Source organism: Solanum lycopersicum, chromosome 3 (genome assembly GCF_036512215.1).
Source record: "Solanum lycopersicum chromosome 3, SLM_r2.1".
NCBI lineage: Eukaryota > Viridiplantae > Streptophyta > Magnoliopsida > Solanales > Solanaceae > Solanum > Solanum lycopersicum.
In genome coordinates, this window is record NC_090802.1 from 54,513,853 (window position 1) to 54,534,581 (window position 20,729).

The following is a 20,729-nucleotide window of genomic DNA, read 5'->3' on the forward strand; positions in this document are numbered from 1 at the left end:
AATAAATAAATAAAAAAAAACGTGAAAAATCTTTAAAAAAAAAAAGAAAAGAGAAAAGTAGAATGAAAATAAAAAATAAAAATAGAAAACTAATAAAACAAAAAGTAGATATAAAAAAAATGAACTGAAAAAAAAGAACGTAACAAAAAGGTAAAAAGAATTATTTAAAAAAAAGAAAAGAGAAGAAGACAAACTTTATAAAATAATAATAAAATAAAAATAATGATAAAATAAATTTAAAAAAAAAGAAAGTCACAAATTTTACAGAAAATTATAATATATATATAAAATTCAAAATAAAACATTCCTAATTTATTTAGAATTTCTTTATAAATACTAACTTCAAATCTTATAAAATTTATTTATTTTTCTTATTTTTATCTAGTAAATAAATAAATTTATATTCCTAAATTATCTTGAACTCAAAAATCTCTTTTCCACACGAACTCTAATTTGTAAAAAAATCTATAATAACATTAAAAAAATAAAAAATACAAATATAAACAATATATATATATATATATATATATATATATATATATATATATATATATATATATATAGATGTTTCATGATTAAAATTAATAGACGCATAGTAAAAAAATAAATACATAATATTACAACCATTTAAAATAAATAAGCCAATTTCAAATAAGTTTAAAATAAATTTAAGGTTAAATAACAATTTTATTATTAATTAAATAATATATGTCCAAAAATTAAGTTAAGTCATACTATAGTCAATAAAGCGACTGTGCTAGAACCACGGAACTCGAGAGGTGCCTAACACCTTCCCCTCGGTCAACAGAATTCCTTACCCGAATTTCTAGTTCGTATACCAATAAATTAGAGTCAAATTTCCTTTTGATTAGGGATTCAAATAAGGTGACTTGGAACATCAAAACTCAATTCAAGTGACGACTCTAAATAATAATTATCTCTTTTCAAAATGTCACTTTAATTGAAAAAAAATCTTTTTCTTTCAAACAATAAAAAATCAAAATATTGAGAGAGAAAAAAAAGGGGCGTGACAGATGGCGACTTCGCTGGGGATTAACTAGAATTAGAGCTTTAAATATTAATTTATGTATGATTATAACTTACATATTTACGCTTTTGGATATTGTATTTATTTTAACTTAATATGCTAATTGTTTATTTATTTAATGTTTTAATAATATTTGAATTGAGTTATAACTGTCTTCTCTCACGAACCATTCCGAGTCTTTAATACAAATATGATGAGAATTGCAACTATGCACCCCACTGCTGTCAAGATAGCCAGTGGATCTTCGGTCCATGGTGAAGGATATTTAGTCACACCATTTTAGGATAGGGAGCACTCATACACAAAGCCGGAAAGCGCTGCTACTGGTACGTTGCTACTCCCTGACTCGAGTTGCCCGCTCGTTTTACAGCCAGTCTAGATATAGTAGAATTGGAACTTTCTGACATGATATCCTTACTAGGTTCCGATTTATTTGCATCATGTGCATGTAACTTAGCGAAATTTAGCATAGGGGCCCAATCTGACAAGGACATATATCTCTTCGTGAGACCATCATGTGCATTTTGTGCTACTTGTTGCATCATGTGAAGACTGTAAAAAATGTTGACCGGCTTTAGGATAATCGACTAAATAAATAAATATTTATTTTCTACCCATTTTCAACCAATGATTCAAAATAAACAAATTAATATATATATATATATATATATATATATATACGTACACACCTAATCCTCAATTTTATGTTTCACTTTTATTAATACATAAATAATAAATATAATAATATTAATAATATATGTATATATGTCTTTTGAATTGTACATATACACATTTTTTTCAAAATTGTTCATTCTTTTCGAAAACAACCTAAATCAATGACCACTTTAGACATTCCGATTCATTTTTATTTTTATTTTTTAAACTACTCCAATAAATAATTTTGAATTATAAAAAATTTTCACAATTAAAGTTGATTTTGGAAATCCAATTTTCTTTTTTCTCAACCAGGTAATCATGAGATCTATGAGGTGTGATAAAAGACCAAGGGATGAACTAGTCGAAATGGTCAATGATCCCCCAAAGTTTATGATCACAGATAAAACCCCACAATTACTAATGGATTGGTGGAACGATATGCATGAATTTAGGCGGACTGAGATATTCAAACATCTTGGTTTCCTTACAGATATCATGAGATTTAGTCCTGACAGAGGTTTGATCGAGGCTTTGATTCCATTTTGGGACTCCACAAATAATGTGTTTCGATTTAGTGATTTTGAGTTGACGCCTACATTAGAAGAATTGGGTGGTTTCACAGGCTTAGGCCAGAATCTTCGAACTAAAACACTGATAACCCCTAGGAGTGTCAGCAGAGGTAAATTTCTAGAACAGATGCACATCATCCATCCTCATAAGGAGTGTGAGTGTTTTGATAATTGGTTGGTTTCTTTGGAATTCTTGTACTTAAGATATGGAAAGAAGGAAAGATTTTCAAGCTATGAAAATTAACTTAAAAATGGACAACACCTCCCTACTTGGGAAAAACATAGACAAGAAGCATTCATGGTAGCATTCTTGGGAGCTATGGTTTTTCCAAGGAAGGATAAAAAAATTGATATTCGTCTGTCAGGAATAGTCACTGTTATGATAAAGAAAAGAAAATCCACTATATTGCCGATGATGTTTGCTGATATTTATCGTGCTTTGACTAAATGTAGAGAGGGGGGAGATTTTTTTGAAGGTTGTAGCATTTTATTACAAATGTGGTTTTTAGAGCACCTATATCGCCATCGTTTTGCGACAGATTCCAAATCCGATTGGACGAATTATATTTTGAGCCACCCAGAAAGGATAAAAGAATTAGGAGACAAATTGCCAAAAGGTGTCAAAGCATGGAGACATTATCTTCTTAAACCGACGACATCTAAAATTACATGGAACTATCATTGGTTTCCTGCTAGTGAGGTAATTGTTATGTCTTCCTATCGTCCATTCTTCGTTCTGACAGGCCTTCGTGGGTTCCAACCATACAATACCCCTTCGAGTTCTACGCCAACTAGGACAAAAATAAATTTTACCTAAAGCCGAGGATACGCGGAATTTTGTGAGGGAAGTAGCATTTGAAGATCGAGATCGAGAATCAGAAGCTCAAAAGATTTGGAGATTTGGGGTGGTACTCGAACTTTAAGGTCGAAAGCTATGGTTGATGATCGTGTTGAAGAAGAAGTTTACCCCTTATACCTCCATTGGTTCTTTGATCAAACCCCTCTCAAAATAATGCCCGAAGGATCAACGCGAGCAATCATAGATCGAGAAGAGGAAATTGAAGTAAGAATCAAGCAGGCCCGACTCGAGGTGGAAAGAAATTATAGGTCTACTTTAGATATCCTAAGCAAAGACCTAATAAATGTTAAAGAAGAGTTGGCTCGACGTGATGCAATATTCGAGGAAAGAGTTACTTTGATTGAAAAAAGGGTTGAAAAGAAGCATCTATCTACTATTCGAACCCTACATGAAGATTTGGGCATTGTCACAGGTGCTATGGAGCAACAGGAGGAAGAATATAAGAAAGAAAAGAGCCTCTTAATACATGTGCAAGCTAGGTTACAAAATCAATTAAAAGCCTCTATGGGACGAGAGAGGGACATCGCAAACCGTTTCACATTGTACCAAGCAGAAGTGGCGACCGAAAGAAATCAATGGACGGAAGAGCCTGAAGAATTTCATAACCAAATTGAAGAGCTTCAAGCACATGAAGAGCATCTGAGTGATACAGTTATCACTACTGAAGAATGGTTGCAGAACTGTCACGAGAATATGGAGGAGGCGAAAGGACAAGTGCTTCAGTTGAAAGAGAGCTTAATTGATGTTTATGGTAGTCATCTCCATCGGAGTGATGAGAGCCTGGGTCGAGAGGCGCGTGCATTAGCCTCACATCTGCCGAAAGCTTTGTTCAAGGTCTACTCTAGCCTAGGGGGCAATTGATGATCAAGAAATGTCGGAGATGGATTTTTTTATTTATTTTTTTACTATTATTATTTTTCCCTCTTTTTAGTTCGTCAAATTCTGTTTTAATAAGTACTTTGATGTTTTATTTTGGTTATTTTGATTTGAATGGTATTTTCAAGTTAAACAAATGTTGTATTTTTCTTTTGAAAGAAATTTATCCACATGAACTACGTAATGATCTGATTCATGTTCAAACATGATACGTAGGCAACCTTTAATAGGTTCGATCAAAATGCATTCAAATTATTCAAGTAAGTAAAGTAGGGGACCAAATGACATAAGCAAGTCGTCCAAAGCCGGGATGAAACATAAAAGTTTTCCAAAAACACATTATAGACATATGAAAATCTAGGTGCATAACATACAACGTGAATTTAATATCCTTAATATGTTGAATCCTAACAAATATTTTTTTTATATATATGAGAATTTAGAGAGAGTTTAAAAGGTGGTTGGTTTGTGAGGGGAACTGGCATCTCATCAATATAATACAGGATCAAAAGGGAAAGAGAAAATGACACGTAAAGACGGAACAGAGTCGGAAAATGACGACGCACAAACCCAAATGGTTGCGCAAGAATCGGTACCTATAGAAGAGGTGAAAATGTTAAGACAACAGATGACCGAAATGTACGAAGCTTGGATGAATGGGCAAGCTCCTCCACCTTTAATTCAAGAATATCTGAATGTGAATATGCCATTCCCCATCCAATTCTTAACAAGTGACCTGGTTTATCCACCTGGGTTTGGACCATACATTAACACATCTAATACTGCTGGAACTTCCTCGATAAACCCGTTAAAACCATCAATGATGAATAATCCACTTTTCATGCCTACTATCCAAACTAATACGATTCCTCAACCGACACTGGTATGAAAAATCCAATGATGACCCTATACTCAAAGATCAATACGGCCAAGGTCATGCCCCTAAATTAACTTTAAATGTTCCTAACTCTTACCAGCATTAATACGGTTCTCCCATTGAAGTTGAGAAAAACATTAAGAATAAGGAACATGAAGAAATTGCAAGGAAAATGAGGAGTTTGGAACAAAACATAAGAAATATGCAAGGTCTGGGAGGACACAAAAGTGTCTCGTTTAAGGACTTATGCATGTATCCAGATGTTCACTTGCCTTTAGGGTTCAAAACTCCAAAGTTTGATAACTATAATGGTCATGGCGATCCAGTGGCTCATTTGAGAAGATTCTGTAATCAGTTGAGAGGAGCCGGAGGAAAAGAAGAATTTCTTATGGTTTAGTTTGGAGAGAGTTTAACGGGCATAGCATCAGAATGGTTTATCGATCAGGACGTTTCTCATTGGCACGTTTGGGATGATATGGCACAAGATTTTGTCCAACAATTTCAATACAATATCGATATTATTCCCGATCGCAATTCCCTGGCTAATATGAAAAAGAAGCCATCAGAAAGTTTTAGGGAATATGCCATAAGATGGAGGGAGCAGGCGGCTAGAGTCAAACCGCCGATGAAAGACTATGAGTTAATTGATGTTTTTCTCCAAGCTCAAGAACCTGACTACTTTCATTATCTTCTCTCCGCAATGGGCAAGCCTTTCGCCGAAGCGATTAAGATCGGAGAAATGGTAGAGAATGGCATAAAGTCGGGTAAGATTGTGAGTCAAGAAGCCATTAGAGCTACCACACAAGTAATACAAAGTGGATCCGGTAATTTTACCAATCGAAAAAAGAAGGAGGAAGGGTCCATGGCGGCATCTGGATCAAGAGATGTTCAAATAGGCATGAACAATCCTTATTGTCAAGTCCAACAAGGACAATATAATTCTCCTCGGCATTATTACCCGTTCCAATATGCAGTTCTCAATACTCAGGCATATGTCCGGCCTCCTTCGCGCCAACAATGGCAGGGGCCTGCCCCACAAGTTTCTTACCCACAACAACAAAATTTCCAGGCGCCATACAATCCACGTCCCCGGACAAACTATACGAGAGAACAAGGTCAAAAAGAAAATTTTACCCCAATTGGGGAATCGTATACGAATTTGTTACAGAAATTGATACAATTGAGACTAGTTGAACCTGTCAATCCGTACGTTGTCAATCCAAATGCAAGAGGTTTTGATCCGACTGTTATATGTCAATATCATGCCAACGCTCCAGGTCATAGCACAGAGAATTGTTGGACCCTAAAAAGAGTCATTGAGAAGTTAATTGAGGATAAGGTAATCGAGGTACGCAATGAGGACACACCGAATGTCACCAATAACCCACTCCCTGCTCATAATAATGAGCGTGTTGTGGGGATGGTTGGCATTTTTGAAGATTATGAGCAAACAAGTAGAACAAAATTGGAAAGCAAGGTTTCAAGAAAAGAGTCTAGTATAGTTTTAGAACCTATAAAAAGGGCACTAATAATTGATAAAGGTGCGCGTTCGAATTTTGGGAACTCGAAGAAGCTAGTGTTGTATGTCCCTGAGTCTATAAAAGGAGGAGACGTACCGTTGAATGGACCAAAATGCTACATTCCTGGTAAATTTTCAACGTTTGATCAAAATCAAAAAGGTATGAAAGATCCAGTTGTGATACAAATTGCAGCACAACTTCCTATCACAAACACCAAGGCCGTTCCGTGGAACTACAACAAAGTCATCGTTACTCACCAGGGAAAGGAGATTGTTGAAGAAACAAATGAAACAAGAGGCTTAACTCGTTCCGGAAGATGTTATGCTCCGGAAGAATTAAGGAGGGACAAACAAATCAAAGAAAATCAGTTGCCGATGTAAAAACCAGTCACTGAGGAAGATGCTGAAGAGTTTCTAAAAAAGATGAAAGCTCAAGATTATTCTGTTATAGATTAGTTAAGGAAAACGCCTGCTCAAATCTCTTTATTGTCGTTACTCATACATTCTAAAGAGCATCGTGAAGTGCTGACCAGAATTTTGAATGAGGCACATATATACAAAAATATTACAGTAGGTCACTTGGAAAAGATGGTCAATCAAATTTTTGAGGTAAATAGAATCACTTTCCCTGATGATGAATTGCCCTTGGAAGGATCTGGACATAATAGGGCTCTACATTTGACCGTGAAATGTGAAGAACACTATGTGAAGAGAGTCATGGTCGATGGAGGATCAGGTGTAGACATATGCCCTCTTTCCACTCTACAAAGCTTGAAAATCAACACTGATAGGATTCGTACTAATAATGTTTGTGAACGGGCATTTGATGGTGCAAAACGGGATACTTTTGGTGAAATATACTTAATTGTTACAATTGGACCAGCGGAGTTTGGAATCACTTTCCAAGTTATAGACATGGACACGTCTTACAATCTGCTTTTGGGTAGGCCATGGATCCACATGGCTAGAGCTGTGCCATCTACTCTACACCAAGTGGTCAAGTTTGAACATGACAAATAAGAAATCATTGTCCATGGTGAAGATGATCTCCCGATCACCCGAGATCCTTCAATACCAAGCATTGAGGCTAAAAGAGGTTGTGAATCCCTCAACTATCAGGCTCTAGAGATAATAACGGTTAATCAGTTCTTAGAAGGAAATCCTATCCTCCAACCTCGTCTGTCCTCTACTTCAGTCATGGTGGTGGCTCAAATGGTACAAAATGGCTATGAACCTGGAAAGGGGTTAGGTTTGTCGTTGCAAGGAATTGTGAATCCTATCAGTCCAATGGGTAATCAAGATACATTTGGTTTGGGTTTCAATCCAACTATATTTGATAGAAAATGGGCAGAAGATCGTAAAAGAAATGCTTGGAATCTGTCGAAGCTGATCCCCCATATCGCTCAATCTTTCATTAAATCTCAAGGTGAACCGTGTCCAGACTTACCAATCCAAAATGATGAGGATGAAATATGTCAAGGTATAAAGGAAATGTTTTATGAGGTAAATTGCAGTTTATCGGCCCGAATGTCCAACTCAATAACTGGAAAGCCACTCCTCTCCCTACAAAAAAAGAGTCATGGTAGTTTTATTTTGCTGTTTTTAATTTTATTTTTCTTGGATTATTCTCAGGGTTGTAATTCAAACATTCTAGTTGTATCACTTTATTGTTAACCCTTCTATCCTTTCCCATTCAATGCAATAAAGTTCTAGTCATCTTCTGCGTTCCTACTCTTTCTAATATTTGTCATCTTATTTTCATTTCAGTTACGTTAACTTTGATAATATGACATGCATGCGGAGTTTACAATTAGATCCTAAAAAGTTGTCTGATCTCATAACAATGAATCCTAAGTCTAAGGAATATGATGAAGATGAAGCTGATGAAGAAATTAAAAGGGGTTTGGATCAATTTGAAAATAAGCCTAAACCTAAGTTAAGTGAAACGGAGGTGTTTAATTTGGGAACTCCCGAAGAAGTGAAAGAAATAAAGATAATCATTCATGTCGATCGAACTATTCGAGACGACATAATGCAAGTTTTAATTGAATACAAAGATGTCTTCGCTTGGTCATACGATGACATGCCTGGGTTAAGTGCTGATTTGGTAGTTCACAAACTTCCCATACATCCTGATTTTCCACCTGTCCAGCAAAAGCAAAGAAAATTTAAGGCAGATATAAGCGATAAAATCAAAGAGAAAATCATGAAACAACTGAATGCAAAAGTGATCAGGGTCGTCCGATACACTACTTGGTTGGCTAATGTTGTGCCAGTACCAAAAAGGGATGGAAAGATCAGAGTTTATGTTGATTATCGAGATTTAAACAAAGCAAGTCCAAAAGACAATTTTCCACTACCCAACATTCATATCTTGGTTGAAAATTGTGCTTAACACGAGATTCAATCTTTCATGGATTGCTATGCCGGATATCACCAAATTCTCATGGATGAAAAAGACGCAGAAGAAACTGCTTTCACTACCCCGTGGGATACATATTGTTATAGGGTCATGCCATTTGGTCTAAAAAATGCAGGGGCAACCTATTTGAGAGCTATGACTACAATATTCCATGACATGATGCATAAAGAAGTTGAGGTATATGTTGATGATGTCATCATTAATCTAGAACGCAAATTGACCATGTGCGTGATCTAAGAAATTTTTTCGAAAGGTTGAGAAAGTACAATCTCAAGCTTAATCCGGCTAAATGTGCATTTGAAGTTCCATCTGGCAAGCTTTTGGGTTTTATAGTTAGCCGAAGAGGCATTGAATTAGACCCCTCCAAGATAAAGTCCATTCGAGAATTGCCACCTCCAAAAAGCAGAACTGAAGTCATGAGTTTTCTGGGAAGGTTAAACTATATCAGCCGATTCATCGATCAACTCACTACTACATGCGAGCCGATATTCAAGTTATTGAAAAAGGATGCTGCTATTAAATGGACAAGTGAGTGTCAAAATGCTTTTGACAAAATTAAGGAATATTTATCAAATCCTCCAGTTCTGGTCCCCCAGAGCCTGGTAGGCCTTTGTTTTTATACCTCTCGGTAACGGATAATTTTTTTGGTTGCGTTCTAGGACAACATGACGTCACGAGGAAAAAGGAACAAGCCATCTATTACTTGAGCAAAAAGTTCACATCCTATGAGGCAAAGTACACTCTATTAGAAAAAACATGTTGTGCTTTAACTTGGGTCGCCCAAAAATTGAAGCACTATTTTTTGTCCCACACCACTTACCTCATATCTCGAATGGATCCTCTGAAATATATTTTTCAAAAGGCCATGCCGACGGGTAGGTTGGCAAAATGGCAGATTTTTCTTACCCAATTTGATTTTGTGTATGTTACTCGCACCGCCATTAAAACACAAGCGTTGGCCGATCATCTGGCAGAGAATCCGATTGATGATGAATACGAACCCTTAAAGACATACTTCCCTGATGAAGAGATCAACTTTATTGAGGAAGAAATTCCTGATAAGGACCCCGTATGGAAATTATATTTTGATGGGGATGTCAACAAAAACGGAGTGGGAATTGGGGCAGTTCTAATCTCACCAAGCGGTTGTCATTATCCTTCCACAACACGACTTAGATTCTTTTCTACCAACAACACAACAGAATACGAAGCTTGCATCATGGGTTTGAATATGGCAATAAATCTTGATATACATGAGCTCTTAGTCTTAGGGGATTCCGACTTGCTCATTCGACAAGCTCGAGGCGAATGGGAAACTTGAGACATTAAGCTCATACCGTACAAACAATGTTTAGAAGATCTCATCAAAAAGTTCAAGTCCATTGAATTTAGATATATTCCCAGGTTTCACAATGAGTTGGATGATGCTTTGGCCACCCTAGCATCGATGCTTCCATACCCAGGTAATACCTACATTGACCCGTTGGAAATCCAAGTTAGCGATCAACATGGTTATTGCAATATAATTGCGGTAGAGGCAGATGGTGAGCCTTGGTATCACGACATAAATTTTTTTATAAAAGCTAGAGAATATCCACTACATGCTGAAAGAGATCAAAAAAGAACTATTAGGCAACTCGTCAATAGGTTCCTCTTAAGTGGCGATATCTTATATAAAAAGACTCCAGATTTGAATTTATTACGATGTGTGAATAATCAAGAGGTGGAAACAATTATGAATGAGGTACACTCAGGGGTATGTGGCCCACACAGGAATGGTTACGTCCTAGCAAAAAAGATTATTCGGGCAGGGTACTATTGGTTGACCATGGAGCGAGCCAATTTGTTCGCAAGTTCCATCAGTGCCAAATTCATAGCGACTTGATTTACTCACCCCCTTTAGAGTTGCATCCTATGTCTGCTCCATGGCCTTTTGTTACCTGGGGAATAGACGTTATTGGGCCAATAGATCCAAAATCATCTAACGGTCATCGGTTTATTTTAGTTGCCATCGATTACTTTACCAAATGGGTAGAAGCTGTCACATTCAAATCAGTTACCAAGAAAGCGGTGGTGGACATCGTTCATTCCAACATCATATGTCGTTTTGGCATACCAAAAATAATTATTACAGACAATGCAATGAATCTCAACAGCCACTTGATGAAGGAAGTTTGTGAGCAATTTAAAATTGTTCATCGTCATTCAACCCCGTATCATCCCAAAGCAAATGGGGCTGTTGAAGCTGCGAATAAGAATATCAAGAAGATTCTTAGGAAAATGGTGCAAGGATCTAGGCAGTGGCATGAGAAATTACCCTTCGCTCTCATGGGATATCGCACGACTATTGTACGTTAGTCAGTGCAACTCCTTACTTATTGGTTTATGGAACTGAGGCTGTCATACTCGCAGAAGTTGAAATCTCTTCTTTTTGAACCATTTGAAGCAGAAATCCAGGATACAGAATGGGTTAAATCGAGGTTAGAACAATTAGCATTGATAGAAGAAAAATGATTGACATCAATTTGTTTTGGTCAATTATATCAGCAGAGGATGGCTCGGGTATATAATAAGAAAGTACGCCCAAGGAATTTTGAAGTGGGTCAACTTGTTGTGAAACGTATCCTTCCCCACCAAGACGAGGCCAAGGGAAAATTTGCTCCAAATTAGCACTCCTTATCATTTTTATGATGAGAAGATAAAAATGTATCCTCTTTTATCTCAAACACCACTGGTCTGGTGCCTTAAAAAAATTTAAAAAAAAAACTAAAAAGAAATTAAAGGAAAAAAATGAAAAAAACACACGACAAGTTCATTAAACTACGTTTGACCTGATTCCTAAAAGGATACGTAGGCAGCCCTTCATTAGGGTTCGGTCTAATCACTCAATAAAAAGATAATCATGTTCTTCAGTTCTCTAAAGGTAGAGACGTTATGTTGGCAAACTATGGAGAAAATGAAGAAGAGAGTGTTGTGAAAACCCTTACGGTCACTATAAGACGATGGTTTGGTGGAAAATCATGAAAGATGTTACTGATCGAATAATGAAATTTTGTTTGGACATGAGCGCAATCATGATAAAAGTCAAGCTTAGACTGAAAGGTGCAACATTATTTCCTGAGATTCAGACAACTCGAAAAAGATCAAACGTTCGGTCCAATTGCATGTCATGTTTCAAAGTTGTCACGTACTTTCAGATAAGATTCTTTTCACTCATTTAAACATTTTCTTATTTATCTTCTACTTCTAAAGACACAATTTTCCTTCATAACCCTTTCATTCGTGTCATTATTGCTTGTGTTTCTTTGAGTTTTTATTTTTCTTTCTCAGCATCGACTCGTGTCAAGTGAGAAAATAAAATTAAATCCACAAAATTGACTACGGTATTTCCAGTTGAATGTTGGGAACATGCACCATATTGGCTAGGGCTGTGAACCTATCGAGAAAATAAATATCATAAATCGATACCGAGTGAAAATATATAAAGCAAAAGAGTCGCTTGGGAACGAATGAAACACACAACATGTACAAAATGGTGATGAGTTAAAATGTCCATGAAAAGTGTTTCAAAGAAAAGATAAGGACTGTTTTTAAAACATCTACAAGATATTCGCACAATCATCAACGGGATGAATCTTCCAAGCGGAGCGGATCCAGAAGTCAAGCTTTACAAGATATTCAAAGTCACGAACCAACCAGCATGTAGGAAAATTAACAATATATTTCTTTGACTTAAAACAGGTATAAGGCAGAATCATGTAAATAGTTTGCGAGAGACAAATGCCGCCGATGGTAAGTTCTTGAATCTTTACTTTCCATATAATATGCGTGATAAATAATAATAGCAACACAAATGACTTTTTTTAATTGAATCTGGGGCATTTTATTTTATTTTTAGTTTGTTCAATGTACAAATAAAAATAAAATAAAATAACGATAATATTAATAATGATAATAATATAAGTGAAAAGAAGAAATGTCTTCAGAGGGCACAATAACCTCTGAGTTACATATAGGACACAATAACCCCTATCCTATTTTTCATGTCTTCACAGGGCACAATAATCCCTGGTTGCATATAGGGCACAATAACCCATGTCATTTTTTTTTATATCTTTACAGGGCACAATAACCCCTGGTTGCATATAGGGCACAATAACCCCTATCATTTTTTTTCACAGGGCACAATAACCCCTGGTTGCATATAGGGCACAATAACCCCTATTCTACTTTTCTTGTCTTCATAGGGCACAATAACCCCTGGTTGCATATAGGGCACAATAACCACTATCATCATTTTTATGTCTTCACAGGGCACAATAACCCCTAGTTGCATATAGGGCACAATAACCCCTATCCTATTTTTCATGTCTTCACAGGGCACAATAATCCTTGGTTGCATATAGGGCACAATAACCCCTATCATCATTTTTATGTCTTCACAGGGCACAATAACCCCTGGTTGCATATAGGGCACAATAACCATTATCCTATTTTTCATGTCTTCACAGAGCACAATAACCCCTGGATTGCATATAGGGCACAATAACCCCTATCATTTTTTTTATGTCTTCACAGGGCACAATAACCTCTGGTTGCATATAGGGCACAACAACCCCTATTTTATTTTTCATGGCTTCAGAGGGCACAATAACCCCTATCATTTTTCTTCACAGGGCACAATAATCCCTGGTTGCGTATAGGGCACAATAACCCCTATTTTATTTTTCATGTCTTCAGAGTCCGCAATAATCTCTGGGTTGCATATAGGGCACAATAACCCCTATTTTATTTTTCATGTCTTCACAGGGCACAATAACCCCTTGCAATTTGGGTACAAAACTCCCTTTTGTCTTATTTTTTTTACATTCTGTAATAGGCTATAAAACATTATTTTTATTATTAGTATAGACTTTTATAGCTTTCATCAATAATCACAAAAATTTCTGGTGCAAACTAGGCAGAAAATTTTGTTTTTCTGTGCAGGTTTCTACACAGTACACAAAATTGCAATCCAAAAATAAAAGAATTAATCCTTTCAAGAAAATAAATTTTCAAGAATATCATGCGGAAGAGCGTCTGTAGCTGAAGTCAAGTCATGAATTTTCAAGTCTTAAACTCAGAAGTCCAAAGCAAAGTTCGGAATCGATGAACCTACACAAAGAGGGTGAAGCGATATCTGAGAATCCAAAATGAAGACTTAGCACTATCGGAATAGATAGGATTTCATATCATTCCTTCTGTATTTTGTTTTTTTATGTAATAGCTGGAGCTACGAACCGGAATCTCGACAAAACCTCACTCGACTACCTAACTCATTGGAACTACGCCTGACTCCTTATCATCAACTTAGGATAGATAGTTTTTAAAAAAAGTTAGGAACCAGTCAAACCTCTTCTCTATTATAAATTTTACACATTTTTGCCATAAATATTTCAGTAAAAAATTAGTCACATTGTTCACGTCTTTGCATGAAAACTCTTCATGTTTTCAAGCAAAGAGGGACATACTGTGAACACCTAATTTTTTTTACCAAAATATAAAGATTCCACACCAACTTTTTTTTAAAAAAAGGTTATATTTAAAATAAGTATAAATAAATAAATTGTGTAAATTACTTTAATAATAAAAAATTATGAATTTATCGTATTTATTTTAAATCTTCAACTTTTAATTGGTTTAAAAATAATGATAGAAGAAAAAAAAAGGGAGTCCTAAATATTCAAATTACCTCCCCCTTATCCTAGTTATACCCAACTTCCTAACTTATTTTACTAAAAAATCTCATCCCATTATTTCTCTCTCTCTCTCTCTTTGGACGTTTATTTTACACATTTTTTTAATTTTTATTTTGCTAATTTTCTATTATTATTATTTATTTATTTATTTTATATCCTTATCTCAACCCAATTCCCTCAACAATATTTCAAATAAAATCCTAATCCCACTCTATTACGTTCCTTTTAATTAGCACCAGACTCTCAGCCAAATTTATTATAAAAACACGTTAAGTTGAGAAGAAAAAATATACAAAGATACAAAGAAAAACAGAGAAATACAGAGAGAAAATATATGAAGAAAAGTGAGTCATTCTTTTAAGAATTGGGTCGAGTTAGAGTTTTTTTGTCGTGGTTCTAAATTCGTGGCTCAAATCAGTAGATCATAGAAGTTATTTTTCGTGATATCCATTTTCGTAGCGAGGTAATTCTAAACTCTCGCATTATTTAAATGTAATGATGTATGAAAATTTGAATCTAATAATATGAAGTTCTTTGAATCGTATGTTATTATTATGCAATATCAATATGTGATGCATGTTAAGATTTTTTTAAAAAAAATTTCTCGATCTGAAAAACGAAACAAAAAGAAAATGTTTCTTGCAAACAAAAATAATATAAAATGAAAGATGTATCATAAATTTTTTTGTATTATTATTAGTGTCTTTTATTTTTTTTAGATGCAATTTATATTAGAATTTATTTTGTGATATTTAATAGCTAAAGTTTTTCTGGAGCCTAATTTTTCATTAAAAAATAAATAAATAAAATTTATAAACTTGTTAGATTAGGATGTAAACTAAAAATTTTAATTGATTAAGTAATTTAAAAAACTTATGTGTAATATATTTCAATTTTTTTAACACGTTATTTGAATTAAAAATTATCTTTAAAATAAGTATAAAGATAGTTATCTAATTCGAATTATTAAAGTTTATCATTGAGAGAATATATAAATATTATTTAGAGTAATAACTAAAATTAAAAATAATGAGAAAGAGTAAAAAAAAAAACAATAAAAAAAAAACAAAAGAAGAAAGCATAAAAAAAATATCAGATTTTTTATAAAAAAAAAAACAGAAACAGAAAATAAATAAAGAAAAACGTGAAAAATCTTTTTTAAAAAAAAAGAAGAGAAAAGTAGAATGAAAATAAAAAATAAAAATATAAAACTAATAAAACAAAAAGTAGATATATAAAAAATGAACTGAAAAAAAAAGAACGTAACAAAAAGGTAACAAAAATTATTAAAAAAAAGAAAAGAGAAGAAGACAAACTTTATAAAATAATAATAAAATAAAAATAATGATAAAATCAATTAAAAAAAAAAGGAGAGTCACAAATTTACAGAAAATTATAATATATATATATATATATATATATATATATATATATATATATATATATATATAATTTAAAATAAAACATTCCTAATTTATTTAGAATTTCTTTGTAAAAACTAACTTCAAATCTTATAAACTTAATTTATTTTTCTTATTTTTATCTAGTAAATAAATAAATATATATTCCTAAATTATCTTGAACTCAAAAATCTCTTTTTCGCATGAACTCTAATTTGTAAAAAAATCTATAATAACATTATAAAAATAAAAAATACAAATATAAACAATATATATATATATATATATATATATATATATATGTTTCATGATTAAAATTAATAGACGCATAGTAAAAAAATAAATAAATAAAATTAGAACCATTTAAAATAAATAAGCCAATTTCAAATAAGTTTAAAATAAATTTAAGGTTAAATAACAGTTTTATTATTAATTGAATAATATAATGTCCAAAAATTAAGTTAAGTCATACTAAAGTCAATAAAGTGACCGTGCTAGAACCACGGGACTCGAGGGGTGCCTAACACCTTTCCCTCGGTCAACAGAATTCCTTACCCGAATTTCTAGTTCGTAGACCAATAAAATAGAGTCAAAATTCCTTTTGATTAGGGATTCAAATAAGGTGACTTGGAACATCAAAACTCAATTCCAAGTGGCGACTCTAAATAATAATTATCCCTTTTCAAAATGTCACTTTAATTGGAAAAAAACTCTTTTTCTTTCAAATAATAAAAAATCAAAATATTGAGAGAGAGAAAAAAAAAAGGGCGTGACAATTGCTAGGCTCATGCTAATGATTGTCAGTTAGAGACTCCCCACAAGTAAAGTATATTATTTTCAGGTTCTTTCATTTGTATACTATGTTGTAAAGCATAAAATATTTGTATTTCATACTCATGTATCAATTCAGTTATGTTGTTTCAGTCCTTCAAGACAGTTTATTGTTTGCTTTAACCTTTTCAGGCACCAGTACATTCAACGTGCTGGCGTCATTCGACCTGTATCATTTCATGATGCAAATACAAGTTTTCAAGTTCATCAACAGAAGATTCATTGATATCATTATCCACTCGCCGACGACATTTGGTGAGGCCTCCTTGCTTTTAAGGGACTCCATTTCATTTTAGTTAGTATCTTTAGAAGGTGTTGTGGGTCTTGTCCCGACATCCATCTCACATTGTTAGAGGCTTCGTAGACCGATTGAGTAGATATTTTTCATTATTCTTCTCAGGATGTTTTGTTTAACTTATGGATCACGTTAAGTATTTTGCAATGAAAATATTTTAAGACTTACTTAATTGTCTAATTGTCCACCTACTTAAGCTTCCACATATTTTTATTGTCGTGTTAGTCATGTAGCCAGACCAAGGATTTGCTTGGAGATTAGAAATATTTCTCGAGTGTCAGTTACACCCAGGATGTAGGCTTGAGGCGTGACAAATCCGATCTTAATGCACTAATTCAAGATGTCGTAGGAGATCCAACAGCAATGACATAAATCGTAGTAGATAAAAAATCTCCTATTTAAATAATTTTTAGCTAGACATAAAAGTGTAGGACAAATATGCTCATGTAATGCATTAATAGAACATTTATGGGAGAAGCATAATAATCTTGAAAGTTGAATATTTATGTAAAATTTATGTAATTAAATTTATTAATGATTCCACTTTTATTAGAATTGTCTACTAATTTGTATATTTTCTAATATTTGCTTCAACATATGTTATTTAGAAATTTAAAATAAAAATATAATTTTATATAAATGAAAAATTGATTTGATTCCATTTCACATGAAATATATATATATATATATATATATATATATATATATATATATATATATATATATTGTTTATTTGAGAAAAAAAATATATTATGAAATGAAAAAATAAGAATAAAATAAAAATAATAATATAATATTAAGTGGTGGTGTGCTGCCCCAGCCCCCTACTAAGAAAATCGATGAATTTTTCTTCTCAATTTACGGTCCTAGCTCATTTAGAATTGAGTGATTTCTTCTAAACTCTTCTTTATTCTCAAACCCAACACGAATTCATAGAAAGTTCATACAATAACTTTATAAAAACACAACTCATATTCAAGATCTCAACCCAAAAAGCTCAAAACTTCTATTATAAAAGAATGAAACTAAAATAAAAAAACTACTCAAAAATATATTAACATAACAATTTCATGGATGAATTAGGGTATGACATGAGGAAGAACAAGTTCAACACTATGATAAACCTTAGATACATGGAAAGAACGATGTTCTTAGCGAAATCCACAAGTCTTGAAGAACGCTTGAACTAAGCCTTTTTTCTCATCTGAAAACCTCGCTCTAAATCTCTAAGTATTTAGGAATGTGAAAAATTGGCCTAAATCAGATTAGACTTTTATTTTAGGTGAACAAATGTTTTAGGCCTAGTGAGAAAAGGAAAAGATCAAAATACCTTATCTAAAATAAATGAAATGCATTAAATAAAGAGGCTTCACTAAAACGAGCATAACTTTTTACTCAAACCTCAAAATTTAGCAAACTTGGAGACGTTGAGGAGATGACTCATATCTTTGACTTCATAACTCATGAACTATCTAATTTTTTGTGTGCTAAAAGATATTATCTTTTTAAGTTAACTAAAACTAAAACTAATGGGTGTCTTACAAAAATTTCTATTTAGCTCTTTCGAAGCTTGAAGTGCTACAAGTATTTGTTATTGGGTAGGCTCAAGTTTTTTTTTACTCTACTAAGGGGGTAAAACAAATGGACCCTTTATCTCCTGCTTTATTTATTCTCAGTGCTAAAGTTCTATCTAGGACTTCAAAGTTTTTGTTTAATGAAGTCAATATACGAGTTATGGTATGCCTAAATTGTCTGTGATTCTTAACCATCTTACTTATGCAGATGGAAATGATTTTTACAACTGCACATGAAAAGCCTCTTCGAATTATAGTGAATGTGTTTGACAGATATGAATCTCAATCAAGAAATTAATCAATAACAGAAAGAATGCTTAGTACATACATCAGAATATCAGTGCACAACTAAGAAATTTAGTTGATAAAATGTACATGTATACAAAAGATCAATTTCAGATCACTTAGCTAGGGTATCCTATCACCTATGCTGAGAAGCTACAATGATCTCATTAAAAAGTTAAAGAACAAGTTCCAAATTTGTAAACGAGAGATGTTACCTTTTGGTGGTAAAACTATTTTAATTAATAATGTATTTCAAGGTATTTCTATATTCAATCTATGTTGGGTTCGAAAGGTGTGAACAAGAAATGAAGGATGATGACTCTCCTGAAGGGTTCTGACTTTGTCGAAAGATTGTGATCTTTAAGAAAAAATTATGTCTTTTCTAAAGGGTTGTGATCATTTAAAAAGTTGTGCCTTTTTCAAAACGGTTGTGACCTTTTCGAAAGGTTGTCTATTTCAAAGAGTTGTGACCTTTACCCTGTGTTGGCTATATATTAAGAGGTTTACTCTCATTTTTCTGCAGCGAATTCTTTCCTCCTCTTGCATAAATTTCTTACAAAATAAAATCGAACGATTGTGTCTTTGTGATTCATTGCTGTTACTTTGATTCGTTTAAATTATTGAAGTTTGAGGTACCACTACTTATTTAATGGTTAATCCATTTTATCTCGGGAGGAATTAATCTGCAAACTCGGTACTTGAGGGTATTAAATTTCTTAAGGACACATAGTGGGTTTAGTGAACTCGGATAGTTCCTTGTGTTTTTATTTTCATCTTTTATTATTTCTTGTTTGATAATCTTAATACAGGAAACAACAAGCTTAAGAAATTTAATATTGATGGTATTTTCTTTGGTAATAAAATTACTTCTATTTTCTGTGTTCTTTTTGGTGGAAAGAAGAAGAAGAAGAAGAAAATTATTATTATCATATGATGAAAAAGATTTGAGATGAATTAGTATTATTTTAATATGTTTGAGTATATTTTCTAAGTTAGTTTTTCTTGGATGGGTAAGATTAATCTAATTTTTTTCCCAAGTGCATTCAAGCATTGCGCCCCTTCAGTTTTCTTTTAAATGAGAAAGTTATTTTGTGCACAAAGACTAAGATGAGCACTTTAATGAACATATGTTGTCTCTTAACAATATTTAACATGAGTTTAGTTTCTCATTGAAATCCAATGTCTTCTAAGGAAAATTGAAATATGATGAAAACTGAAAATAAATAAATAATTTGCAAGAAAATTGACTTGCATGAAACTATAGTTGACAAATAAAATATGATTCAATGAGAGAAAAAATCAGGTTCTACTGTTTTTCCCTTGATTATTATTTTTTCTATCCTTATAAGTTATGGGATTTATTTCATAAATGTTTCGATAAATTGTCATTATGTGATGATCTTAGAATATATCTCTATTGTTATTAATATGTATTCTCTTTAGAGGAGAGAAAAAAACTTATGTTGCTCCATGTGAAATTTGATTGTGTCTTACTTTTGAAGACTAAAATCTTCTGTTTTTTTTTTGTATGAAGATTATAAGAACTTCATGAACAAATCAAATTATGCACTGGTTCAAAAAATTTAGAAACTTCTACAATTTAATAAATACTAGTTTTAGTTTCGTACTTTATTGTACTTTTTAGAGAAAATGCACAAGTACCCCCTCAACCTATGCATGAAATTCCAGAGACACACTTATACTATACTAAGGTCGTATTACCCCCCTAAACTTATTTTATAAGTAATTTTCTACCCCTTTTCGACTTACGTGGCACTA

The 20,729-nt window shown here is 33.1% G+C and overlaps 2 protein-coding genes across 2 annotated transcripts; both read left to right on the top strand.

Annotated features, from left to right (window-relative positions):
• Positions 1–5,361: 5,361 nt before the first annotated feature.
• On the top strand, positions 5,362–6,786 carry LOC101255569 (uncharacterized). Its single transcript, XM_010320065.2, has one exon. The coding sequence runs from the start codon at positions 5,362–5,364 to the stop codon at positions 6,784–6,786; it is 1,425 nt and encodes a 474-aa protein (XP_010318367.2).
• A 207-nt stretch (positions 6,787–6,993) lies between these two features.
• On the top strand, positions 6,994–7,425 carry LOC138347674 (uncharacterized). Its single transcript, XM_069295977.1, has one exon. The coding sequence runs from the start codon at positions 6,994–6,996 to the stop codon at positions 7,423–7,425; it is 432 nt and encodes a 143-aa protein (XP_069152078.1).
• Positions 7,426–20,729: the final 13,304 nt, after the last annotated feature.

What these genes read in the sequence shown, in the direction of transcription:
- LOC138347674 (XM_069295977.1), top strand. Translation starts at nt 6,994, where the DNA reads ATGGTCAATCAAATTTTTGAGGTAAATAGAATCACTTTCCCTGATGAT.
- LOC101255569 (XM_010320065.2), top strand. Translation starts at nt 5,362, where the DNA reads ATGGCACAAGATTTTGTCCAACAATTTCAATACAATATCGATATTATT.